The sequence below is a fragment of the Bos indicus genome, chromosome 8, assembly GCF_029378745.1.
Source record: "Bos indicus isolate NIAB-ARS_2022 breed Sahiwal x Tharparkar chromosome 8, NIAB-ARS_B.indTharparkar_mat_pri_1.0, whole genome shotgun sequence".
Lineage (NCBI taxonomy): Eukaryota > Metazoa > Chordata > Mammalia > Artiodactyla > Bovidae > Bos > Bos indicus.
Genome location: NC_091767.1, coordinates 8425769 through 8450221, shown reverse-complemented (window position 1 = coordinate 8450221; position 24453 = coordinate 8425769). Strand labels below are relative to the sequence as shown.

General features: G+C 49.0%; 1 protein-coding gene across 1 annotated transcript in view; it reads left to right on the top strand.

The window, feature by feature from the left end:
• Window positions 1-24117, top strand: part of C8H8orf74 (chromosome 8 C8orf74 homolog) — a 30917-nt gene extending 6800 nt beyond the window's left edge. Inside the window, exons 3-4 of the mRNA XM_019965645.2 lie at window positions 22626-23029; window positions 23746-24117. Of these exons, the coding sequence (XP_019821204.2) occupies window positions 22626-23029; window positions 23746-23982 (641 nt within the window). The 3' untranslated portion in view covers window positions 23983-24117. The remainder of the gene's footprint in view (window positions 1-22625; window positions 23030-23745) is intronic.
• The last annotated feature ends 336 nt before the right edge of the window (window positions 24118-24453 follow it).

The following is a 24453-nucleotide window of genomic DNA, read 5'->3' as shown; positions in this document are numbered from 1 at the left end:
GGTTGGATGGCATCACCAACTCAGTAGACATGAGTTTGAGTAAACTCCGGGAGTTAGTGATGGACAGGGAGGCCTGGCATACTGGAGTCCATGGGGTTGGAAAGAGTCGGACACAACTGAGCGACTGAACTGACTGGCTAAGGAGCCTCTATACTATTTTTTGTAGTGACTGCAGCAATTTACAGTCCCACCAAAATTGCACAAGTGTGCCCTTTTATCTACATCCTCTCCAGGACTTGTTATTTCTAGTCTTTTTGATGATAACCATACTAAAAGGTATGAAATGAGATCTCACTATGGTTCTGATTTGCATTCCCTTATGGTAGTTATGCTGAACAGCTTTTCATGTACCTGCTGGACACCTGTATGTCTTCTTTGGGAAAAAGTATATTCAAGTACTTTCCCCATTTTTACTTGAGTAAAAATACTCAAGTACTTTATTTGAGTGTTTACTGTTGAGTTCTATGATTTCTCAACATATTTTGGGTCCTAACCCCTTATCAGGCATATGATTTGCAAATATTTTTTCCCATCCTGTAGGTTGCTTTTATTTATTTAAATATTTATGGTGATGATATTGGCTTTTTTTTTTTTCTTCGTGGATCTTAGTTCCCTAGCCAGGAATCAAACCCATGCCCCCTGCATTGAAAGCTCAGAGTCTCAACCACTGGGCCACCAGGGAAGTCTCTTCAGGTGGCCCTTTGTATTTTCTTGATCATTTCTCTTACCGTGCAAAAGCTTTCAGTTTGATGTAGTCCTCCTCGTTGGTTTTTGCTCTGGTTGCCTTTACTTGTGCTGTCTTACCCCCAAAATTATTTAAGATTAATGTCAAGGAGCTTTCACCTGTTTTCTTCTAGGAGTTTTATGATTTCAGGTTGTACTATTTTTTAATAGACTTTGTTTTTTAGAGTAGTTTTATGTTCCCAGTGAAATAGAGCAGAAGGTACAGAGGTTCCCCACGGAAACCCTGCCTTCCCCCAACCCACACTCACAGCATTTCCCACTATCAACATCCCCCTCCAGGGAGGGTACTTGTGGTCTAATTGATGAACCGACACTGATACGTGATTATCACTTCAACTCCATACTTTACATTAAAGTTCGCACCTGGTGTTATTTCTCCCGGCAATCTTGATTTCAGCTTGTGATTCCTCCAGCCCAGCGTTTCTCAAGATGTACTCTGCATAGAAGTTAAATAAGCAGGGTGACAATATACAGGCTTGACGTACTCCTTTCTTGTTTTGGAACCAGTCTGTTGTTCCACGTCCAGTTCTAACTGTTGCTTCCTGACCTGCATGCAGGTTTCTCAAGAGGCAGGTCAGGTGGTCTGGTATTCCCATCTCTTTCAGATTTTTCCACAGTTTATTTATTTATTTTTAATTTTATTTTATTTAACTTTACAATATTGTATTGGTTTTGCCATATATCACAATGAATCTGCCACAGGTATACATGTGTCCCCATCCTGAACCCTCCTCCCTCCTCCCTCCCCATACCATCCCTCTGGGTCGTCCCAGTGCACCAGCCCCAAGCATCCAGTATCGTGCATCGAACCTGGACTGGTGACTTGTTTCATATATGATATTATACATATTTCAATGCCATTCTCCCAAATCATCCCACCCTCTCCCTCTCCCACAGAGTCCAAAAGACTGTTTTATACATCTGTGTCTCTTTTGCTGTCTTGTAAACAGGGTTATTGTTACCATCTTTCTAAATTCCATATATATGCATTAGTATACTGTATTGGTGTTTTTCTTTCTGGCTTACTTCACTCTGTATAATAGGCTCCAGTTTCATCCACCTCATTAGAACTGATTCAAGTTTATTCTTTTTAATGGCTGAGTAATACTCCATTGTGTATATGTACCACAGCTTTCTTATCCATTCATCTGCTGATGGACATCTAGGTTGCTTCCATGTCCTGGCTATTATAAACAGTGCTGCGATGAACACTGGGGTACACATGTCTCTTTCCCTTCTGGTTTCCTCAGTGTGTATGCCCAGCAGTGGGATTGCTGGATCATAAGGCAGTTCTATTTCCAGTTTTTTAAGGAATCTCCACACTGTTCTCCATAGTGGCTGTACTAGTTTGCATTCCCACCAACAGTGTAAGAGGGTTCCCTTTTCTCCACACCCTCTCCAGCATTTATTGCTTGTAGACTTTTGGATCGCAGCCATTCTGACTGGCATGAAATGGTACCTCATAGTGGTTTTGATTTGCATTTCTCTGATAATGAGTGATGTTGAGCATCTTTTCATGTGTTTGTTAGCCATCTGTATGTCTTCTTTGGAGAAATGTTTATTTAGTTCTTTGGCCCATTTTTTGATTGGGTTGTTTATTTTTCTGGAATTGAGCTGTAGGAGTTGCTTGTGTATTTTTGAGATTAGTTGTTTGTCAGTTGCTTCATTTGCTATTATTTTCTCCCATTCTGAAGGCTGTCTTTTCACCTTGCTTATAGTTTCCTTTGTTGTGCAGAAGCTTTTAAGTTTAATTAGGTCCCATTTGTTTATTTTTGCTTTTATTTCCAATATTCTGGGAGGTGGGTCATAGAGGATCCTGCTGTGATGTATGTCAGAGAGTGTTTTGCCTATGTTCTCCTCTAGGAGTTTTATAGTTTCTGGTCTTACATTTAGATCTTTAATCCATTTTGAGTTTATTTTTGTGTATGGTGTCAGAAAGTGCTCTAGTTTCATTCTTTTGCAAGTGGTTGACCAGTTTTCCCAGTACCACTTGTTAAAGAGATTGTCTTTAATCCATTGTATATTCTTGCCTCCTTTGTCAACGATAAGGTGTCCATATGTGCATGGATTTATCTCTGGGCTTTCTATTTTGTTCCATTGATCTATATTTCTGTCTTTGTGCCAGTACCATACTGTCTTGATGACTGTGGCTTTGTAGTAGAGCCTGAAGTCAGGCAGATTGAGAATTTTCCACAGTTTATTGTGGATCACACAGTCAAAGGCTTTGACATAGTCAATAAAGCATAAATAGATGTTTTTCTGGAACTCTCTTACTTTTTCAGGGATCCTTCGAATGTTGGCAATTTGATCTCTGGTTCCTCTGCCTTTTCTAAAACCAGCTTGAACATCTGGAAGTTCATGGTTCACGCATTGCTGAAGCCTGGCTTGGAGAATTTCAAGCCTTACTTTACTAACGTGTGAAATGAGTGCAATTGTGCGGTAGTTTGAGCATTCTTTGGCATTGCCTTTCTTTGGGATTGGAATGAAAACTGACCTTTTCCAGTCCTGTGGCCACTGCTGAGTTTTCCAAATTTGCTGGCATATTGAGTGCAGCACTTTCATAGCATCATCTTTCAGGATTTGATGAAATTCAGATATGCAGATGACACCACCCTTATGGCAGAAAGTTAAGAAGAACTAAAGAGCCTCTTGATGAAAGTGAAAGAGGAGAGTGAAAAAGTTGACTTAAAGCTCAACATTCAGAAAACTAAGATCATGGCATCTGGTCCCATCACTTCATGGCAGATAGATGGGGAAACAGTGGAAATAGTGGCTGACTTTATTTTTCTGGGCTCTAAAATCACTGCAGATGGTGATTGCAGCAATGAAATTAAAAGACGCTTACTCCTTGGAAGGAAAGTTATGACCAACCTAGACAGCATATTAAAAAGCAGAGACATTACTTTGCCAACAAAGGTCTGTCTAGTCAAGGCTATGGTTTTTTCAGTGGTCATGTATGGATGTGAGAGTTGGACTATAAAGAAAGCTGAGCCCCGAAGAATGATGCTTTTGAATTGTAGTATTGGAGAAGACTCTTGAGAGTCCCTTGGACTGCAAAGAGATACAACCAGTCCATCCTAAATGAGATCAGTCCTGGGTGTTCATTGGAAGGACTGATGTTGAAGCTGAAACTCCAGTAACTTGGCCACCTGATGCAAAGAACTGACTCATTTGAAAAGACCCTGATGCTGGAAAGATTGAAGGCGGGAAGAGAAGAGGATGACAGAGGATGAGATGGTTGGATGGCATCACCAACTCGATGGACATGGGTTTGGGTGGACTCCAGGAGTTAGTGATGGACAGGGAGGCCTGGCGTGCTGCGGTTCATAGGGTCGCAAAGAGTCGGACACGACTGAGCAACTGAATTGAGCTGAACTGGTGTTATGCGTTCTTGGGTTTTGACAAATGTGTTGTGGCATGTATCCATCATTACAGTATCAGAGAATGCTTTCACTACCCTAGGAATTCTCCAAGTCCAATCTAATCCTCCTTCCCTTCCCCTCAACCAGTAGAAAGTAGATGTTTCCACTGCCTCTGTAGTTTTTGCCTTTTGTCATATAGTTGGAATCCGACAGTCTGTCGCCTTTTCAGATTGACTACTTCCACAAGTAATATGCATTTTAGTTTCCTCCGTGTCTTTACATGGCAGGATAGTTCATTTAAGGACTGAATAATATTCCATTGTCTGGATGTATCACAGCTGATGTGTCCGTTCACCTACTGAAGGATGTCTTGCACCTCAGCGTCCAGTCTTAGCCACTTTTCACTCCTTGTCCACCACCCTTCCGAACCTATCTCCATCTCTCAACCAGTTCACGGCTTTCACATCATGCATCCGTTCACCAAACCGCTCCATGATTCTTTTCAGACACAAATAAAATCCATCACTCCTCTACTTCAAGCCACTCAGTGTTCCTATTGTATATCTTACGTGCACTTGCATCAGCCCTTCCTTTTTATTTCTGGGGCTGTCAGGTGGGCACCCTTCCATGCCTGTCCTTCAGGCCAGCATTCCAACCCAGTGATCACAGCCCAAAGGCTGAAGCAAGACATGCAGCACTCAGGGGCTGGTTTCCGGGATCCTTAGGAAATTTCATCCCACCGCAGACAACCCCCTGCCCTTTGGAGCCTTCCTGGCATCCCTCTGGATCCCACTCCCCGCTGCTCACAGCGATGCCTGGGTACCAGGTTCAGCCTTGTGGTTTGAGCTCTGCCATGGCTCACGGCCAGAACAAACACTGACGAGCAGGAGAAGAATGTCAGCCCCGAGCAGGTGGGAACTCGGGCTCTTTCAAGTTTCCATCAGAGCCTTCCACAGGCTGAGCCCTTGAGAAACAGTCGACGATGATGCAAACCCAACTTCAAACCGAGGAGATTAGATCGCTCTGGCACTTTCAGTATTTCTGGCTATTGCATACCTTGCCAATACACGGTCTATCTATATCTCTAGACTCCTAAACCTCAGAGTTACCAGGAGACTTGGCGATCAGAAAACTCAATTCCCTCTACTGAAGGGACTCCCCCTCAACAAGCCAGCAAGGCTTTCCTGGCTTCTGATGGCACTGTAAGCAACAGAGAGCTCCCTCCTTCTGAGGAAGTCCACTCCCTTGTACAGCCACTCTCATTATTCGAAATTCCTCCTCATATCTAGTTACACCCTCCTCTGACACCTTCTATTCATACTCACATGCCCAAAGCCTGTCCTCTAGAAGCAGTGGGTGGGCCCTGCAAATACTCAATGGGCTTCATACACTCTGATCATCATGTCTTCACATGTCAACTGGACAACCCGAGTGCATTTTATCATTCTTACCATGATGTCATTTCCATAGACCCCTCCACCGCATGGGCATCCCTGGTAGCTCAGACGGTTAAGAATCTTCCTGCAATGCAGGAGACCTGGGTTTGATCCGTGTGTCAGGAAGATTTCCTGGAGAAGGGAATGTCTACCCACTCTAGTATTCTTACCTGGAGAATTCCATGGACAGAGGAGCCTGGAGGACTACAGTCCATGGGGTCACAAAGAGTTGGACAGGACTAAGTGACTAACACTTTCACTTTCCTTCCTCTACCCTACCTCTTCATCCTGCCCCCTCTCTTGCTGCCCTTCTCTGAGCATCCTTGTGTTTGTTAATGTCATTCTCAAACTATGGCTTCCGGATCCCAACACAATACCACCTGCGATTTGATCGATGCAGTGATGAGGGATTCTATCATCACGCTTTATCCTAGTGGTGATGCTCCTGCTTCTATAGCTTATGGGCACATTTACTTTGTCAGCATCAATGTCACAGTTATATTGGGCAGGCAGTGCACGCCCATAGTCGTGTTCCCCATCCTGCCCTTGCACTTGGCGATATGGAATACACATGCAGGACTTTACAATCATTCCCACTGATTCCATTTGTCACTGTTGACCCGTCTTTTCCTCCTTCTGGCAGCTTTTAAATCTTGATCCTGGGACATCCAGCTTACAAGATCTTCCTCTTACTTTTAAATCCACTCCAAGTTTGTGAAACTTGGTTGTTAAAAATATCAAGTAGAAACAAGCTCTTGGGAGGGCTCCTAGTGCCTGAAATTGGACTCAATGAAGCTATAATTCATCTGGAGGCTCCGAGCCCAGATGGAAGACTCAAATCCTAGTTCAGTCCCTTGTAGGACGTGTGGTCCTAGGCAGCCACACCACCACTGAGCCTCTGATTACACATCAAAAGGAAAAAAAAAAGAGCACTCAATTGGTAGGATTGAGGTTATGAAGATGAAGCCTACAGCATGGCTCTCGGTGCATGGAGGGGCTCAGTGAGGACTGGCTCTTATTTTCAGGAGGGACCCAGAGACTCGAGGTGGGTGATGTGATTCTGAGATGGCCTGATCAAGCGCGGCCAGGTATGCTTCTCATCAGCCTCCAAACATACCGAAGTCATCAGCCCTTTCTCAGGATCAGCAGAGATGGCCCCGAGACCCTTTCTCCTCAGATGCATCAGAGGAAAGGGGGCAGGACAATGGGCAGAGGACCTAGAGGTAAAGCAAACGGCAGACTCACCCCTGAAGTTGGGGCGCAAGGAAGGAGGCAGAAAAGACGGTCCCGGGTAATGGACCCGCCACGAGTGCCGACTTTGGCTGGCTCTGGGCTTGGAGGGTGCAGACAGTGGGGTGCAGCAGGGAACCCCATAGGTGGGAGCCACCCTAGAACTCTGCCTCCTGAGCTGGGCCCTTGCACTCGAGCCCTGCCATGGTGCCAAACAGATGATATCTGCCACTCCAGAAGGCAGCCAGGCCAGCCCAGACATCAGGCTATGTCCGTACTGCCTCCCAGAACCCCATCCTCAGGACACTCAAGGGCATGAACAAGCACCTCAATCCTCTGAAGCAGGGAGTGCCTTCCACTCCAGGGCACTCCTTCTCACTCTGCATCAGCTCCAGGCCCAGGCTGGGCCGGGCCAAAGGCCACGCAGCAGAACCAGGAGGCACCGAACTCTTCAGTCCATAGACCTGGGTTCAAGTCCATCTCCAGCATGTATTACTGTGCAACCTTGAAAACATCACTTTACCTCTCTGGGCCTGCAGTTCCTAATCTCTAAAATGAAGGCCATAAGAGTTCCCACACACAGTGGGGTTGGAAAAAGACACAGGCCTGCAGAGGATGATAGCGTGACAGACAGGAAGTGCTTGGCAAAGGTCAGCCCCCCAACCAGGCGTGGAGGTGAAGCGGGTCACACAGCAGAGACTGTGGTCCGGGACCAGAGGTTGCTGCACGCTTTCCCCCCTCCCCACCCCTGAGAGTGGGGGGCTCGCTGTCTGGCCCATTTCTTGTCTCCTCCTTCCCTGCAGATAGGGCTGCAGCTGGGTTCAAGTCAGGGGCCAGGGGAAGGGAGGTCCAGACTGGCCTGTGAGGCAGCTGCCCTGCCCTTGGCACACAGGCAAGGAGACCCCAGTGCTCACCACTCATTCCCCTTGTTAGGGGACCCAGGCCATGAGAGGCAGGCAGGTCAGATTCCAGATGAGCTGTACTCCTCACCTCGTGCCTCATCTCATCTCCTGCCTGCCTCCTGCCCCCAGGCCTGGCCCACCCATCACAGGTTGTGGGGTGCGAGATGCCAACAGCCAGGGTTCCCACTGGCTATCATCTCACCTTCAAGCTTCTGTTTCAGCTAAAGTCCACACTGGGCTGTCACTTTTCTTGGAAGGTAGCTTCTCTGAGGGTGATTTTTTTGTTTGTTTTTGTTTAGTTAATCTGGGGCTGTGGTGGTTGAGTTCTGTTTGCAGACAAGGTAACAAAGTTGGCCGGCAGCCTCTAAGGAGGGTCATGTTTGCACAACAGTGATTCAGAGCTCCGCCAGGCTGGCCGCCAGCTCAGCTTATCTCCAGGTCCAATCGGGCCCCAGAACTGAGAGGGAAAGGGTGGCCCTTTATTCAAAAGCAGAAGCTGATTCCGCTTCGGCAAACGGCTCATCGGCATGTTCGGGTTTCAGCTCCAAGCCAGAAGAAAGAGTCCTTGTGTTGGCCCCTCCTCTACCAGGCTCCGGGAAGCCCCGGGCAGATCCTATCCTGCCGCGTCCTTGGGGCCCAGGGTGAAGTCACCACTCTCAGCGCAGAGGGACAGAAGTCTGCCAGCTCCAGCCCGGTGGGAGGAAACCGCAGGAAGTGGCAGATTTTGCACACCCTACCTCAGCTCCGGGAGAGGAGAGAGGAGAGATACTGGGGCATTTGGGGACCTCAGGGAGCTGCAGAGATTCAGAGTGCCGTGGAGACCCCAAGCTTCCTATCTCCAGTGGGCCCATAGCAGCAGGAGAAGGGGAGCAGGGAGCAGCCTCCTCTGACTCAGGCTTCGCTCAGTGGGGAACTGAGGGCTGGAGGCACCCAAGCTCACCCGGGACCTGGGAACACCTGCCCACCATCACTGGAGCCACTTTGCAGCTTCCATCTCTTGTCATCATCAACATCTGGCAAGCATCGGCCTCCTCTGGGGTTCCGTGTGCACATCTGGGCTGGGGAACACCTCTTTCCTGCTGACCTGGCCCCCAAATCATGAGTCCGGGAGGAAGTGGGCCTTGATGACCAGTCAGTGGAGGCAAGAGGCGATCAGGCAAGGGTCCAGTGAACTGCGTCATGGCCCTGGCATCTGTGGTCCCACCCACAGCCACACCTGACTCTCCAGGAAATGTTATCCAGGCAGCTGTAGGGTGGAAGGGGGCTGGCGGGAGGTAATGACTCCCCCAAGCTCCCTGCACGAATGCTCCCTCCCAGCGCACTCACAGCCATGCCTAGGAGCCACACCGTCAGCCCCTAAGCATCCGCCCACATGGGGGAGCCTCCAGTGACTCAGGACCAGCGCTGCAGAGAGCAGGTGCCCTCTGCCTTCCTGAGAGCCTGTCCATCTAGTGGCTTTCTCCCGGGCAGCCAGAACACCACACCCCTCGGACTAAACTCTTGGAGACAACTTTGCTGATGGAGGATGGAAGTTCCCACAGAGGGCACTAATTGAGATCTTAGGAGACCATCTCTTGGGGCAAAGAGGCAACTCTTTTTTTAAAAAACTTTTTATTTTCTATTGGCATATAATCGATTAACAATGTTGTGACAGTTTCAGGTGTACGGGGAAGGGACTCAGACATACATACACATGTATCCTTTCTCCCCCAAACCCCCTCCCATCCAGGCTGCCACATAATGTTGAGTAGAGTTCCCTGTGCTGTACATTAAGTTCTTGTTGGTTATCCATTTTAAATACAACAGTGTGTACATGTCCATCTCAAACTCCACATCAAAGGGGCAACTCTTAGAGATTTTCCCCTGAGTGTATTCGTTTGCTCAGGCTGCTATAACAAAGTTCCCCAGACTGGGCAGCTTCAACGACAAAAGTTAATTTTCTCTAGTTCTGGAGGTTGGAAGTCCAAGATCAAGGTGTGAGCAAGATTGCATTCTTCCAAGGCCTCTCGGGCTTTGCAGACGGCCGTCTCCTCACTATACACCGCATGCGGCCTTTCTTGTGTGTGTGTGTGCCCTAATCTCTTCTTATAAACACATCAGTCATAGCCGATTAGGGCCACCCTCATGACCTCATTTAAACTTAATTACCTCTGTAAAGACCCTGTCTCCAAGTACAGTCATATTCTGGGATCCTGGGGGTGAGGACTTCCATGGATGACTAGGGGCCGGGGGACACTGAGTTAATACAGCCCATGATGCTGAGAGAGGTCACAGACCACCAGGTGGGGCTGAACCAGTCGACCAGCCAGAAATCAAGGTGCCGCTGGAACATTTCCTGAGAGGCTGCACCTGCTGCAGAGGAAGGTACAGAATCTCAGCGTTTTCACATGTAGCGTCTGTAAGCCTCACTGTGACCTTGTCATAGACATTATTTGTTTCAATTGGAGTATAATTGCTTTACAAGTGTTGCCTTAGTTTCTGCTGTATAATGAAGTGAATCAGCTATATATACGTATATCCCCTCCTTCTTGAACCTCCCTCCCACCCACCCCCTAGGTCATCACAGAGCACCGAGCTGAGCTCCCTGTGCTCTGCAGCAGCTTCCCACTAGCTATATGTTTTACACGTGGTAGTGTCTATAGTAAATCCTAATCTCCTTATTCATCCCACCCTACCTTTCCCCATCCCGAATCCACACGTCTAGTCTCTACGTCTGTGTCTCTATTCATGGCCTGCAAAAAGGTTCACCTGTACCGGTTTTCAGATTCCACATATGTGCGTTAATATACGATATTTGTTTTTCTCTTTCTGACTTACTTCACTCTGTGTGACAGTCTCTAGGTCCATCCATGTCTCTTCAAGTGACCCAATTTCATCCCTTTTTATGGCTGAGTAGTATGCCATTATATATATGTACTACATTTTCTTTATCCATTCACCTGTCAATGGGCATTTAGGTTGCCCCATGACTTGGCTGTTGTAAATAGTGCTATAATGAACATTGGGGTGCGTGCGTCTTTTTGAATCATGGCTTTCTTGGAGTGTATGTCCAGGAGTGAGACTGCACCCTCAGCATCAGCTGCTGTGTTCTGGATGGCTGTGCTCCCTGTGTGGGGTGGGGGTGATACTGGTGTCCTTGGGACCAGACTGCTGGCCCTTTGGAGTGGTCCCCTCCCCTACCTCTAACTGCCCATGTCGTTCCTTGGCTGGGTGGACGTTTTGGTCAGTCTCTGAGTCCCCCACCGGCAGAAGGGACAAAGAATGGTATGAAGTCACCAAATATTAGTCTTGGTACAGTGCCCTGTCCCTGAGACAGTGAGATTACGTGGTCATTTTCACCTTGGGGGTGATGAAGAGTAGGAGGATGAAGATCCAAAGTCAGCGGCCCTTCAGCAAACTTGAGACGGCTGCAGGAGGCCCCCACCTCACCCCAGAATGTGGGACTGTGAGCTTGGTGGAGTTCACCACGGCTGCTTAGAATCAAAAGGACCCCAAAAGTCACCTGATTCAAGCCTCCCTTCCTCCCACCACCACCACACACTCATTATTCAGGAATTATCTTCCCAGCTAACTGCCTGCTCACTCCTCCACTGATAAAGCTCTCACTTCTAGAAAGTTCTCCCTGCTGCTGAACTGAAATCTGTCTCTCTGATGCTTCCATCTGATGGCTCCTGTTCTGACCTCTGAACCTTTCCAAATCAGCTTAATCCTTGCTCCACTCACTCAGCCATCCTCCAGCCAGCACTGGCAGAGCTCTGCACCAGTGGGTGGAGAAGAGCAAGCATCCACTCAGCAGTCGTGATGCGCAGGCTCTCCACATGGATCATCTCATTTAATGTTCACACCAAGCTCGGTTGGGTGGGTACTATTGTCCTTATTTCACAAGGATGCCACTGAGGTTCAGAGAGGTTAGGTAACTTGCAAATCATCACACAGCGAAAAATAATACCAGTATTAACCTCGAGATTGCCCGGCACCAGAGTCTGTCCTTCCTGCCAAAGCTATTTAGCAGTAGCCAACTTCTCGAGGACTAGGGGTGAAAGATGGTGAAGAGTGTATTTGCTGAGCAGAAAAGGCAAGAGGGCCACTACGGACGAAGAGAAGAGCTTAGGCAAAAGCTCAACAATCTTTAAAATACCTGATCCTGTGTTTGCTCCTTGAGTTCCAAGAAAATGAACAGGGAAGAAAATTCTAAAAGGACAACAAAATCTTTCCAAATCTTAATGTATGGGTAGATTTTTCCTTTAATGTGGCTATTGGTTTTTCTTTAAGATAAACACAAAAGCTTAGTGAACGGGGAAACATTAAGCACTTACTCAAAAAATTAAACATAGAATTACCCTACCCATAGAATTACCTATGTTCCAGCAATTCCACTTCTGGGGATACATCCAAAAGAAGTGAAAGCAGGGACTGGAGCAGATATTTGCACACCCATGTTCATAGCAGCAATGGCCAGACAGTGGAAGTAACCCACCAACAGATGGATGGATAAACAAAATGTGGTCTATACATAAAATACAATATTATTCAGCCTTTAAAAGAAAGGAAATTCAGATACAGGCTTCAATATGGATGAACTTTAAGGACCTTCTACTAAAGGAAAGAAACCAATCACAAAAAGACAAATACTGTATGATTCCACTTATATAAGGTACCTAGGGCGATCAAATCTGTAGAGACAGAAAACAGAAAAGGATTTGCAGGGGACTGTGAGGAGGGGAAAGTGGAAGGTAGTGTTTAATGGATACAGAGTTTCAGTTTTGCAAGATGAAAAAAGTCCTGGAGACGGATGGTGGTGATGGTTCCACAGCAACGACAATGGACTTAATGCCACTGAACTGACACCAAAAAAGGGTTAAAAAGGTAAATGTTATGTTGTGTGTATTTTACCACAATAAAATTAAAATTAAAAAGTTCTAGTGGAAGTACTGTAGTTCTACGGAGCCCATGTCTTCTGTTCACACCTTAAAAATACCCCAGTAGCTGAGGCATACTTCTTGGAGCTGGAGAACCTGGGTTTGAGTCCTGATTCTGGTTGCATACACTAAACCTCAATTTCCTCATCTGTTAAATGGCAGCAATTACCTCTTTCATAGGTTGATTGTGACCAATTAAATAAATTGATGGATAATTAAATGCTTTAAACCTATAAAGTAGCACACCTGTGCAGGCTGGTTGTATTATTATTTACTAAGAGCTGAATCCTGGGCAGCAACTACATGTCCAGAGCTTTTTGGAAAGATCCTTTGGAAATGAGAAATCTAGTCCTTTCCAGCAGGTACTGAGAAGTTCACAGTAGCAGGGAGAGAAGAGAATACTCCAGAGATCTGGGGAGAACTGTGTACTATTGGGTCCTCACTACATGTTCTGACCAGAAGGGTTGCCTCTTCTTCTGTCCTCTGCAACCCTCTAGCCAACTCCCAGCCATCCTTTACCCTTAGCAGCCGGTGTGGCCAGGAGAGAAAGCACATCAGCATCCCATGCCCCACCCCCAGCAAGGAAGAGAGAGACTCCAGGTAAAGACCTAGGAAACAGTGGATTGAGGAAAACCAGCCTCTAGGAACTCATTGCCCTAGGAGTCTTCGGAGTCCTTGGGGAAGACAGATTTATCCCAGAACAGCCCCCGGGGAGTGGGGGATGCCTGGAATCTTCACAATGACAATGATGACAACCATGTGATTTATTGAGTGCCACTGTGTACCAGGGTTTCCCAGGTGGCACTAGTGGTAAAGAACATGCCTGCCAATGCAGGAGATGTAAGAGACACAGGTTCGATCCCTGGGTCAGGAAGATCCCCTGAAGGTGCGCATGGCAACCCACTTCAGTATTCTTGCCTGGGAGAACCCCATGGACAGCGGAGCACGTCAGGCTACAGTTCATAGGGTCGCAAAGAACTGGACACAACTGAAGTGAAGCACACACGCACGCACTGTGTACCAAGCACTGTGGGAGCTCTATCCCCTATGCTCACATCTAACCCTACGAGTTAGATGTTTTTACTGCTTCCATTTTACAGATGAGAACACTGATGCCCATAGAGGCAAAATAACTCATGCAAGTAGTTAAGGAGCACAAACAAGCTAGGAGCTCACAGCTGCCTGAATTCCCAGTCTATGCTCTTACAACCACAGAAAGTTCTGAGGCACGGCCCCAGCATCAAGGCCATCTTCAGGCCAGGGGCTGCCCTGGACTCCCAGGTGGCCTCCTCACGACTCTGAGTGGTGGCTGAGAACAGAGCACGTGCCTGGCAAGGTGCACTGTGACCGGATCCTAGGTACTGTGGTCTCGGTGTCCGTCAGGCAGCAGCCATCAGCATCCAGGCAAGACCCTCCACCAGCAAAAAGATGACACCTCCCTGAAGGTTCAGGTGATGGTTAGCATTTTTAGAAGTAAATATTTTTTTTTAAAGAGTTGCACACTATTTTATAGACAGAGTGCTACTGTACACTTAAGACTACAGACAGTGTAATGTTCATGAGCACTGGGAAACCAAAAAATTCAGGTGACTCACTTTATTGCACTGTTCACTTCATTGCAGTGGTCTGCAACTGAACTCGATATACCTCCAAGATCTGCGTGTGTTTGCCTCCAATAAATCTAAGAAATATTGCATAGACTCAACCCTTTCTGGCCATTTGCTGAGCTTGTTAGCATACTCTGCTGTGCTCATGAGCATATTAAGGACACATGTTTAATTTCCCTGGCTCCAACCTATATTCAAGGCCACGCATTTCTACGTAATACCTGTTGCAAAACAACCTTTGGAAAACTATGACCAAGAGTGTTGGAGGCCCCTTCCAGTGTCCATATCCAGGGTTTACAAAGCAAGTCCAAGCCACCTCAATCTGGATACTGAAAGAGGCCTCCCCAGGTCAAGCTGGGGTTGGAACTTTGGAACTCTGGCTCTGCAACTCCCCAGCTGTGTGTGTGCTTGCATGCTAAGTCGCTTCAGTAGTCGTGTTCAACTCTTTGCCACTCTGGACCATAGCCCACCAGGCTCCTGTGTCCATGGGATTCTCCAGGCAAGAATACTTGAGTGAGTTTCTATGCCCTCCTCCAGGGGATCTTCTGGACCCAGGGATTAAACTTGCGTTTCTTATGTCTCCTGCATTGGCAGGCTGGTTCTTTACCACTAGGGCCACCTCTGTGCCCTGCAGCATATCCCTTGACCTCCTGAAGCCTCAGTTTCTTTTGAAGGTAAAGTGGTGATGGTGGTTACACCTGCTCACCTTGCCAGGAGGTCTTGGGCAGAGCCTGAGATGACCCAGGGCATGCGGGCCAACAAAGGGAACTCCCTGAACAAGAGCCCTCTCTTGCCCAAAGAAAACACACACCCTCTTCTGAGCTGGCACCAGCACCCTGGGGTGGATGAGTTTGGCAGAACCTTTTCAAGGGCAGAAAGGGGCTTGTCAGGGGCAGCATTCGGGACCCCGAATGGGGGTGGGGTGGAGGGTCCTGGCTTTCTTCCGCTTTCCCACCATCCCAGGCTGCCCTGGCAGGAGTTCAGGTATTGGGAACTGTAAGCCAGGTCAGGCTGCAGCCTGACCGGTTTCGTCCCCTGGCAGCCAAGGCGGGGGCAACCAAACTGGTTTGTCAGGGCCACCAGTGGCACCTGGATTCTCCCCCTCATGCCCACCCAGAAGGAGCAGCCCCTCTTCTCCTTTCCCAAACCCCCACTTCCACGTGGTCCCCCTTGCCCAGCCCCAGATCCTACAGTCTGGATGGGGAAAGGAGGGAGCCCAGCCCGTCTGGTCCAGGCCTTGCACCCCTTTGCCCTGATTCTGGAGGCTGTCATCCCACCCACGCTCTCCCCAAGCTCCCCTCCCCACTCCCACCAGCTCCGCGCAGGTGCTGGCCTCCAGGCCCTTGGGGACCGTCTTCAGGAAGTTCCCAGCAGCCAATGCAAATGAAGCCAGCCACTCCCTGTAATTGAAGAGTAACTTGCAAGGACAGATCTGGCCGCCTGGCAGCTGGAGGCTTCTCCAGGAGACTTAATCCTTAGCTTTCTGAGTCATCGGGGGCTTCTTGGCTCGAGACAAAACGGAGGGTGGTCTAGGGGCCAAGTGTGTCTCGTAAGCCAGCTTTGGACAACCTCTGCTAAAAACCAGAACTGGTCCAAAGAGTGTCTTGGGGCTGAAAGTTAGAATTCCACCCAGGACAAGGCCCACACTTGCGTTTGAAGGCTGAGGTCATGGCCAAGACTGTAGGAGGGCATCTGCCAGGATGACAGGCAGCTGGGACACCTGTGGGTGTTAGCACGATGGGGCCCAAGGACTTCTCACTTCAAACCTGGGCTCTGCGCTTGGCTGCTGGCCTGGCCGAATGGGACAGTGATGGCTGCCCCCATTGGGAGGTTGCAGGTGACCCCAGCTCCACGCAGGTATTGCCCGGCCAGATAGGAGGAGATCAGAGCACCCTCCGGCAGGTTCAGCTCTGCAAAGCCCAGAACAACTTCCATAATTCACCTCCCCAGGTCCACACACAAGTGCCTCCACACAGGTCTGAAGTTCAGCTTTGAGCATCAGAAACCAATGACCCCACACTGCTACCTGCCCTCTGGGACACGTTTGCTGGCCTTGCCCATCATCCTCCACACACCATCCTTCAGAAATACCCTCCCAGCATCTCACTTCTCAACTTAAGGCCTCTGAGTGGCCTACATGCTCTCCTTCTGAAATACCCACCCAGCATCTCACTTCTCAAGTTAAGGCCTCTGAGTGGCCCAGGGCTCTCAGCTGAGATTCTTAACCTTTCTTTTAGGAATTTGACCATTCTCTCTATGGACACTCTCCCCAGAAAAAAATGTGCATGCAAATTCCAGATGCAATTCTGGGCTCCGGTCAGTCCTGAGATCCTTCCTTGGATGTCCTCACGTTTCGTGAATTCCAGTTCAAGAGCCCAGCTTCTGTGATGAAGTCCAGTGCTCTCACATGATCTATACAGCTTGCCCTCTGCAGACTGAAGCCTTCAGGCCCTCTGTCCCCAAGCCCAGACCCTCAGACTTCAGTTTTTCCCCCCAGAAACTGCAAACCAGGTGTGGTCCCTTTACGCAAAGAGCGCACTCCACTTGCCTCTGGTCTCTGCCCTTGCTGACCCTCCATCGGGACTGCCTATTCCCACTGACTCCCACCAAACTCCTCCTCGTTGTCCCACACTGGACTCCACAGCCTCCCTGCAGGAAAGCTTCCCCTGCTCCCACACTCAGCATCCTGGGTCAGGACATTTCCCCCATGTGAACATCTCTCCTCCTGGTGCCTGGTTTTGCCCTAAGCCTGGGCACCTGCTCGCATGTTGCTTTTGGAGGAATCTTCAGTTCCTGCTATGTCATTATGTCATGTACACAAGTGTCATAAAAAAAGAACAGGACTCCATTCTGGCAGTCCATTGGTTAAGACACCACGCTCCCACTTCAAAGAGTGCAGGTTTGATACCTGGTTGGGGAACTAAAATCCCACATGCTGTGCAGTATTATGATCAAAAAAATAAAAAAGAATTAAACCAGAGACTGTCATTTTCTATCCATCCCTCCACAAAAGCAAAAAAGAGTAGTACAGATGCCCACCGAATCCGAGCAGTGCAAAGCTCACGTCTTTGCAGGAAGAGACCAGGCGCCAGGTGTCACGGTCTCTTGGCAGAGAAGAGTGTTATGGGGCTTTGGCTCCAGCCTTCTACCAGTTGGTCAATTTGTGATGGCCCCTGGGTATGGAAGTCTGAGTTCTCTGGCTCAATCTGCCTCATAACTCTGATGGAAGTCAGGCAGCAGTTCTCGAGCCAGACCCCATCCTGGAGTCAGTGGTTGTTTCTCTGAGGTGGTTGGGAGTATGTGTATATGGGGAGGGATGGGGTGCTGTATTTTTAGAAAGCTCTGGGTGGTGATGGAACCCAGGGCTCCTGCTGGTCCCTGGGGCAGAGGTTCAGGGGTGAAGGGGACCTCAGGATCAGCAGCCAGCTTATTTCCTGGCACAGGAGACACTCCAAGGAATGCATGGGTCACTGGTTTCTGTGACACAGGCAGGTAGCCATGAGGCTTGATTACAAACAGGAGGAAAGCGCGTTGCTCTGGAGCTGCCGGAGCTGTGTCTCCACCCATGTAGTTTTATCACCATCATTTCCCTGAGAAGCTGTCGTACTTATTTATTTTTCTGGGTGGTTGTTTGTTGTTTAGTTGCTAAGTCATATCCTACTCTTTTGTGACCCTCATGGACTGTAGCTCTCCAGGCTCCTCTGTCCATGGGATTCTCCAGGCAAGAGTACTGCAGTGGGTTGCTATTTCCTTCTCTAGGGGATCTTCCCAACACAGGGATCGAACTTGAGTCTCCTGACAAATCAAAATGTATCAATTTGTCAATAAATGAGAAATAAGTGCTTCAGTTACACCCCGCGATTTCCTCATCCACTGCCTCACAGAGTCACCACTTCAGTTTGTAGTGAGAACACTCAAGACATACTCTTGTAGCACATTTCAAATGCACAGAGCAGTGTGGTTGGCTGCGGGGACATCCTCCGTGGTCCATCTCCAGGGCTTTCTTGTCCTGTGTAACTGAAGCTCTGTCCTTGACTCACAGCTCCGCGTGTCCCCCTCTGCGTCTGCGAGTTCCACCTTTTTAGATTCCAAATATGAGTGAAATCATGCAGTGCTTGCCCTTCTGTGTCTTGCTTATTTCATTTAGCATAATGCCCTTCAGGTCCGTCCATGTTGTTGCTAATGACAGGATTTCCTCCTTTTTAAGGCTGAATAGTATTCCATCGTATGTGTGTGTATCACAGTTCCTTTAACCATTCATCTGTCAACAGACCTGGCCTGACACAGCCTGTTTGCATACCTTGGCTCTTGTGAATAACATGGGGGTACAGCCACAGCTTCAAGATCCTGGTTTCATTTCTTTGCATGTATACTCTGAAGTGGGATTGCTGGAGCCTTTTGAGAAACCATTTTGGAGATTTTTTTCCCTAATTGTCCAACCTCATCAAATTTTAATAACATAGGTATTCTGTATGTCTGATTATATACTATATCTGCTTTATACATTATAAAGCTTACTCTTTATATTCAATGCAAGGTTAAAGATAAGTAAATAACATTTTAAGATTAAATTTAAAACTGAAAAACTATTAACATCAAACTTAATTGTACTTTCTGAGTAACTTTTAATGTGGCTTATTTATGTACCTAATTTGTAATTGTCAATTTATATAAGCAAAGAAACAATTTATATAAATATATCATGACAAGAGCAATGCAAACAATTCTTAAACTGTCATTCAAAACTGTTATTTTCCTGGGAAAACAATGGGCAAAATTAATTCCTTAAAATTATTTTCAGTAAATTTAACTTTCAACTTTTGCTTAACACAGCGAGGCAACCAGTTGATAAGGGATGTGGGGTGGGTGGTCTAGGAGACCTCTGTGAGAACCAGGGACCCCACTGGCTGCCCTCTAGTCCACCAGCCCCCAGTCCTCAGCATTCCCATTCCTCAGATGAGCCACGTTTTCTCCAATGGGGCCTTTGCACACGCTGTTTCCCCTGTCTGCTTCCTCCTTTTCCACCTTTCTTTGCTCAGTGATCCCCTCTGACACAGCCCATCCTTCCCCACTTCCTCAGGGACCTGCTCCCTGACTTCCTCGAGCAAGTCCCTTCTTTCTACGGTGCCCACCCAGCACTAAGCAGCCCTGAGCAGGATTATACTATGCGTGTTTCCCCCAGGACTTCACCACCTTCCTGGACCACAGATGAGTTCTTGACCCATGGAAGGAAGGCCCCTAATGAACACTTGTTGAAGGGATAAATGAATAGCTCCATTACTACACTTCACATGTCACAATTTGTCCATTTACTCATTAGACATGTTTTGGCCCTCACTGAGCACAGAGCGCTGAGCTGGGCACTGAGAGAAAAGAGGGGATGCCATCTGTCCAGCTGTCTCCTCTTCCCCAGGCTGGAAGCTCTCTGAGGGCAGGGGTCACGACAGAGGTACGTCCCACCTGCGTCATATTCTCTTGGTGGCCCTCCTGCTCCTTAAGGGTCCCCGGGGACAGGCTGCGGTCAGGCAGGCCTCTATCCCCCTCCACACCCGACCATCGGTCCTGCCGCTCAAATCTGCCCTTGCTGCCCGTGCCTGCTGACCTGGCACTCTCAGGCCACACTGACTCCTGTCTGGACTGGGCCGAAGTCTCCCCGCAGGCCACCACATGACCACGGTCTCCCTGGGCAGGCCCTGGGCTGCCTGGAGTACAAAGCCCTGGCTTCTAACACAGCACTCACGGCCCTCCCAGCTGCCTTCCTCCCACCTCTCCACTCAACATGCGGTTTTCTGCCTCCCCCGACAGGTGCCAACGACAACAAACTCAGTCTTGTTTCCCACCCGTGCCATGTGGCTCCTTGCCCCTCGGATCTCAGGCAGGCCGCACCCACGCCGTGCCTCCCCCACAGTCTTTCCTGCCTCAGTCCCACTCAGCCACTGAGATGTCGCTTAAGCCTCGTCCTCTCCAGGAGAACCCATATCCTCAACGGAGCATTCCCCGTCACCTGATTTTGTTCCTCTTTACACATGTGTCAATATCGGCTTGTGTATCTCTCCTGTGAGAACTCTGAAGGCAAGAGATGTGTCTAACAAGACACATCCTAATGTTGCTAGAACTTAGCACAGTGCCTAGTGATTAACAGGCCCTCAGGAACAGCTTGACAGATTAATTGTGGATGGATAAATGAATGGATGCACATGCATGGATGGAAAGATGGTTGGGTGGAGAGATGAATGAATGAACAATGAGTGAATGGGCGATAGATGGATTGAGAGATGGGTGAATGGATGACGAGTGAGTATTCGGATGGTGGATAGATGGATGGAGAGAGGGATGGATGAATGAAAAGACCTATGGAGAGATGCAAAGATGCGGCCTGGAGAGTTTTCCCACAGTGCAGAAACAAACACTTCTTTTCCTACAGCGTTCATTGACTACTGCCTTGCAGTGGGCTCTGTATAAGGCACTTGGACACACCATCCCACTTGATCCCCCTGACAATCCTATGAAGTAAACACGCCTATTCCCCATTTTACGTTGGAGGGAGTGGTGGTCCAGGAGTCACAACTAGGAGGAGCCAGAGCTGTGTCCATCATCCACCCAACACCCTCCCCTCCCCCATCCTCAGACAGGGTACTGTCTTGGACCCTGGAGTCGCTGATTTGCCTTGAAAGGAAGGCAAAACACAGCCCACTAACCTTTAATTCTGCACGATGCAGAAGCCCCACCCTTCCCCCAGGAGTTGCTGTTGTTCAGTCACTCAGTTGTGTCTGACTCTGTGACCCCATGGACTAGAGCACGCCTGGCTTCCCTGCCCTTCTCTATCTCTTGGAGTTTACACAAATTCATGTCCAGTGAATGAGTGAGGCCATCCAACCATCTCATCCTCTGTCACCCTCTTCTCCTTCTGCCCTTAATTTTTTCTAGCATCAGGGTCTTTTCCAATGACTTAGCTTTTCCTGTCAGGTGGCTAAAGTATTGGAGCTTCAGCTTCAGCAACAGTATTTTCAATGACTATTTAGAGTTGATTTCCTTTAGGATAGATGGGCTTGATCTCCCCTGGGAGACTGAAGCCTAAATCCTAGTGACACTTCACAGCACTTTCTGCTGAGGCTCAAGGTGGAGCAGTGCTCCGTGTGCTAATATTTGTGTAAAGCCCTGCTCTCTCAGACTCTGGGGAGAGTTAAGGTAAAAACACTCATGCAGAGCCAAGACTGAGGAGCCAAAGTGAAGGCAGAATCAGCGGGTGGGGAGGGCTTGAAAAACAGCCCTATGGGCCGGGCAGAGACAGCCCCTCCTGAAGGCCCCAGGGGTACTCTGGCAGGGCCCTGAAGAGGGTGGTCACCAGGTGGGGGGCATCTGCAAGCAGGCTGGCCTCCACCCCAGGAGAAAAGCCAGGCTCCCTGTGTGCAGCACCTGGTCTCCATCTTCATAGAGGGAGCTGTGGAATACCCCTGTCTGTGCCCAAGCTCTTGTCCTGCAGAGCTGACACTGAGACAGGGGGCGAGAGAGACACGGCTGAGTTCACGGTGCCCCTGGTGGTGGCATCCATATGAGGGTCCAGGGTCCTTCTCTGTCACTTGTCCTGTCCTCTCCCTGCCAGAGATCTGTCCACAGGGCATGCACCTCACTCAGCAAGACCCTTTACTGAACCACCTCTGTCTTGAGATGCAATCATATGCTGGGGAGAGTCTTGCCCTCCTGACCACACTCTTACCCTGAGCCTCTGATGGAGTTGTGAGCAAGAGGCATGAAAGGCGGACTTCTCTGGTGGTCCAGTGGTTAAGAATCTGTTCTTCCATTGCAGGGGGCATGAGTTCGATCCCTGGTCAGGGAACTAAGATCCTGTATGCCACACAGTGCAGCTGAAAAGTAAACAAATTAAAAAGAGAGAGATGTGAAAGGAAGAAGATGGGAGAAGATGGCTTATCCTCCAAGGAGCATTGCCCAGTGCTACCCTCAGAGCTGATCTCTACATGGTCTAAACAATACTTGCCTAAGTCAGTGACCCAAGTGGCCAGTATAATGTCCCTGTCTCTGCAACCATCTCACGCTCCACTCATATCAGAATCTCTTTTATACTCTCACCTCCTTCCTGAAGGGTCTGAAGTGGAAACAGCATAAAGCATAGCTGAAATCAGCCTTTAAAACAAGAGCTAAATGTCAAAATATAGGCAAGGAGTGGGATAATCATATAAGAAAAAAATAGGATAAATGTAAGTTACTGTATAAAATTGCCCCCTGACCTTCCCAGGAGCCAAGGGAAAAAGGGAAACATGATACACTCCATGGCTTTCTCGAGCTAAAAATTGGTGACATACAACCGTTCATAGGACATGGACTCTGGGGTGAGCACATATTGATCAGCCATCCCTGCCACTTTGGTCTGGTTCATACTTGCTGCCCAGCCCTTCTGTGCCCCCAGGTTGCTCCATCACCGAGGCCGTGACAATCCTGGGAAACAAGCTCAGAGATTACCAGGGGCAGTTCAACACCACCCACCTGCTGGCCCTGTGCGACTACTTCCACAACACCTTCATCCGCCACTACAAACTCTACCAGTATGTGCTGGGCCAGGACCAGGATGTCAACCTGACTGTTACTAACCTGGAGGTGTGCACGCCGCCCCAGCCGCTCCCACTGGCCGAGGGCAAGGACCGGGAAGTCTGGAAGCACGAGCAGCAGCTGGAGGAGCTGAGCACGGCCGAGGTGCAGAAGCAGACCAACATGCTGCTGCTGAAGGGGGCCCTGCGCCTAGAGCAGCAGCACCTGCTGCAGGAGACATTCTCCCAGCTGCCTGGGCGGCGGCACCAGACTCTGAACAGAGAAGTGAGAGGGGCCCGTGGGGCAGGGGGAGGCTCTCCTGCCCCAGTCTATGTCCCTTCCCTCCAAGAGAACCCGCGGGCGGGACCCTGGGGTCCTCACCCTTGGGAGGGCACAGGAGGGCACAGGTTTTGTGCACATGTTTCATGAAACATCCCTCAGATGTATTCAATCCCCCATTTTAGTGATGAGATGACTGAGGCTCAGAGAGTTTAACTGATTTAACCCAAGGTTCCCGAGCTGGCATGTGGCCGAGTTTACATTTGGACTGAGGCCTGGTTGACCCCAAAGTCCAAGTTCTTTCTAGCACAGATTCCACCAAAGGAGCCCCCAGGTTCCAAACCACCATAGACTTCCGCAGTGCCCTGTCTGCCTGCAGAGCTGGCATTCATGGAGGCCTGGGGGATGGAGGAAGGGCCATGGTGGTTTCATCCTCTCCCCGCCCTCCGATCTCCTGCCAGGGCCTCCCACTGGCTGAACCCAGTCGGTAGTGACAGGTCAAGGGAGCTGGTTGATGCAGCTCTTAAAAGTCAGCCTCCTGGGGCATAGAGTAGGGTGGAGATGGACAGAGAGTAGGTCTGGGGAGCAGGGAATGGAAGATCCCAGCATATTGAGAAAGGAGACAGCTGGGTTGAGGAGAGGCACCTGAGGTGGGACTCTGCCTGCAGGTGGCCTCAGCTTTCCCCAGGCCCTGTTTACCAGCCACGTTCTGTTTCTTGCAGGAGCTAGAGAAACTCATCACTGAGGCCATTCACATCCAGATCGAGTGCCTCAAGGAGCTGCTGCAGTATGAGATACAGATAACCTTTGATATTTTGGACCTGAAACTTCAGAAGAAGACTCTAAACCTCAACGCTCCCATCCCTCCCTTGGTCCCCATTGCTGGTCAGCCAGGCCAAGACGAAGCTCTTAAGTTGTCCAAAACCCACAAAGGGAAGAAAGCAAAAGCAAAGAAGTAGAAGGCCCCTGATGTCTACGGTCTGAACACTCTGATTGAGGAAGAGCCATTTTCACTTATGAAAGGATTATGTGATGCACTCGGCACCCAATAGGTCAGAGATCTCTAGTGATTAAAAGAAACACACGGAAGTCCTGGCTGCAGAACTTGTTGAATGTCTGTTTCATGTGTAACTGAGTTACGTGGGTGAAGGAGGTGGGGACGGGGAAGACACAACACTTATTGCATGTTCTGTATCTTCTTGCTGGATACCACCTTTCACCTCCTGAAAATCCAATCCAAATAGATTTTCCCTGCAGGGTGGGAGAGGGCTGTCCCATGAGGCCAGTCAGACGCCACTGGTGACTAAGTCTGAGCTCAGACAACAGACATGAACAACACAACAGCCCCAAGAAGGTCTCAACAGGTAAGAGGGAGGGTGGTGGTCCTGTCCCTCAGTGGGGTGCTTCCCCTGCAGCACCGTCAGGGAAAC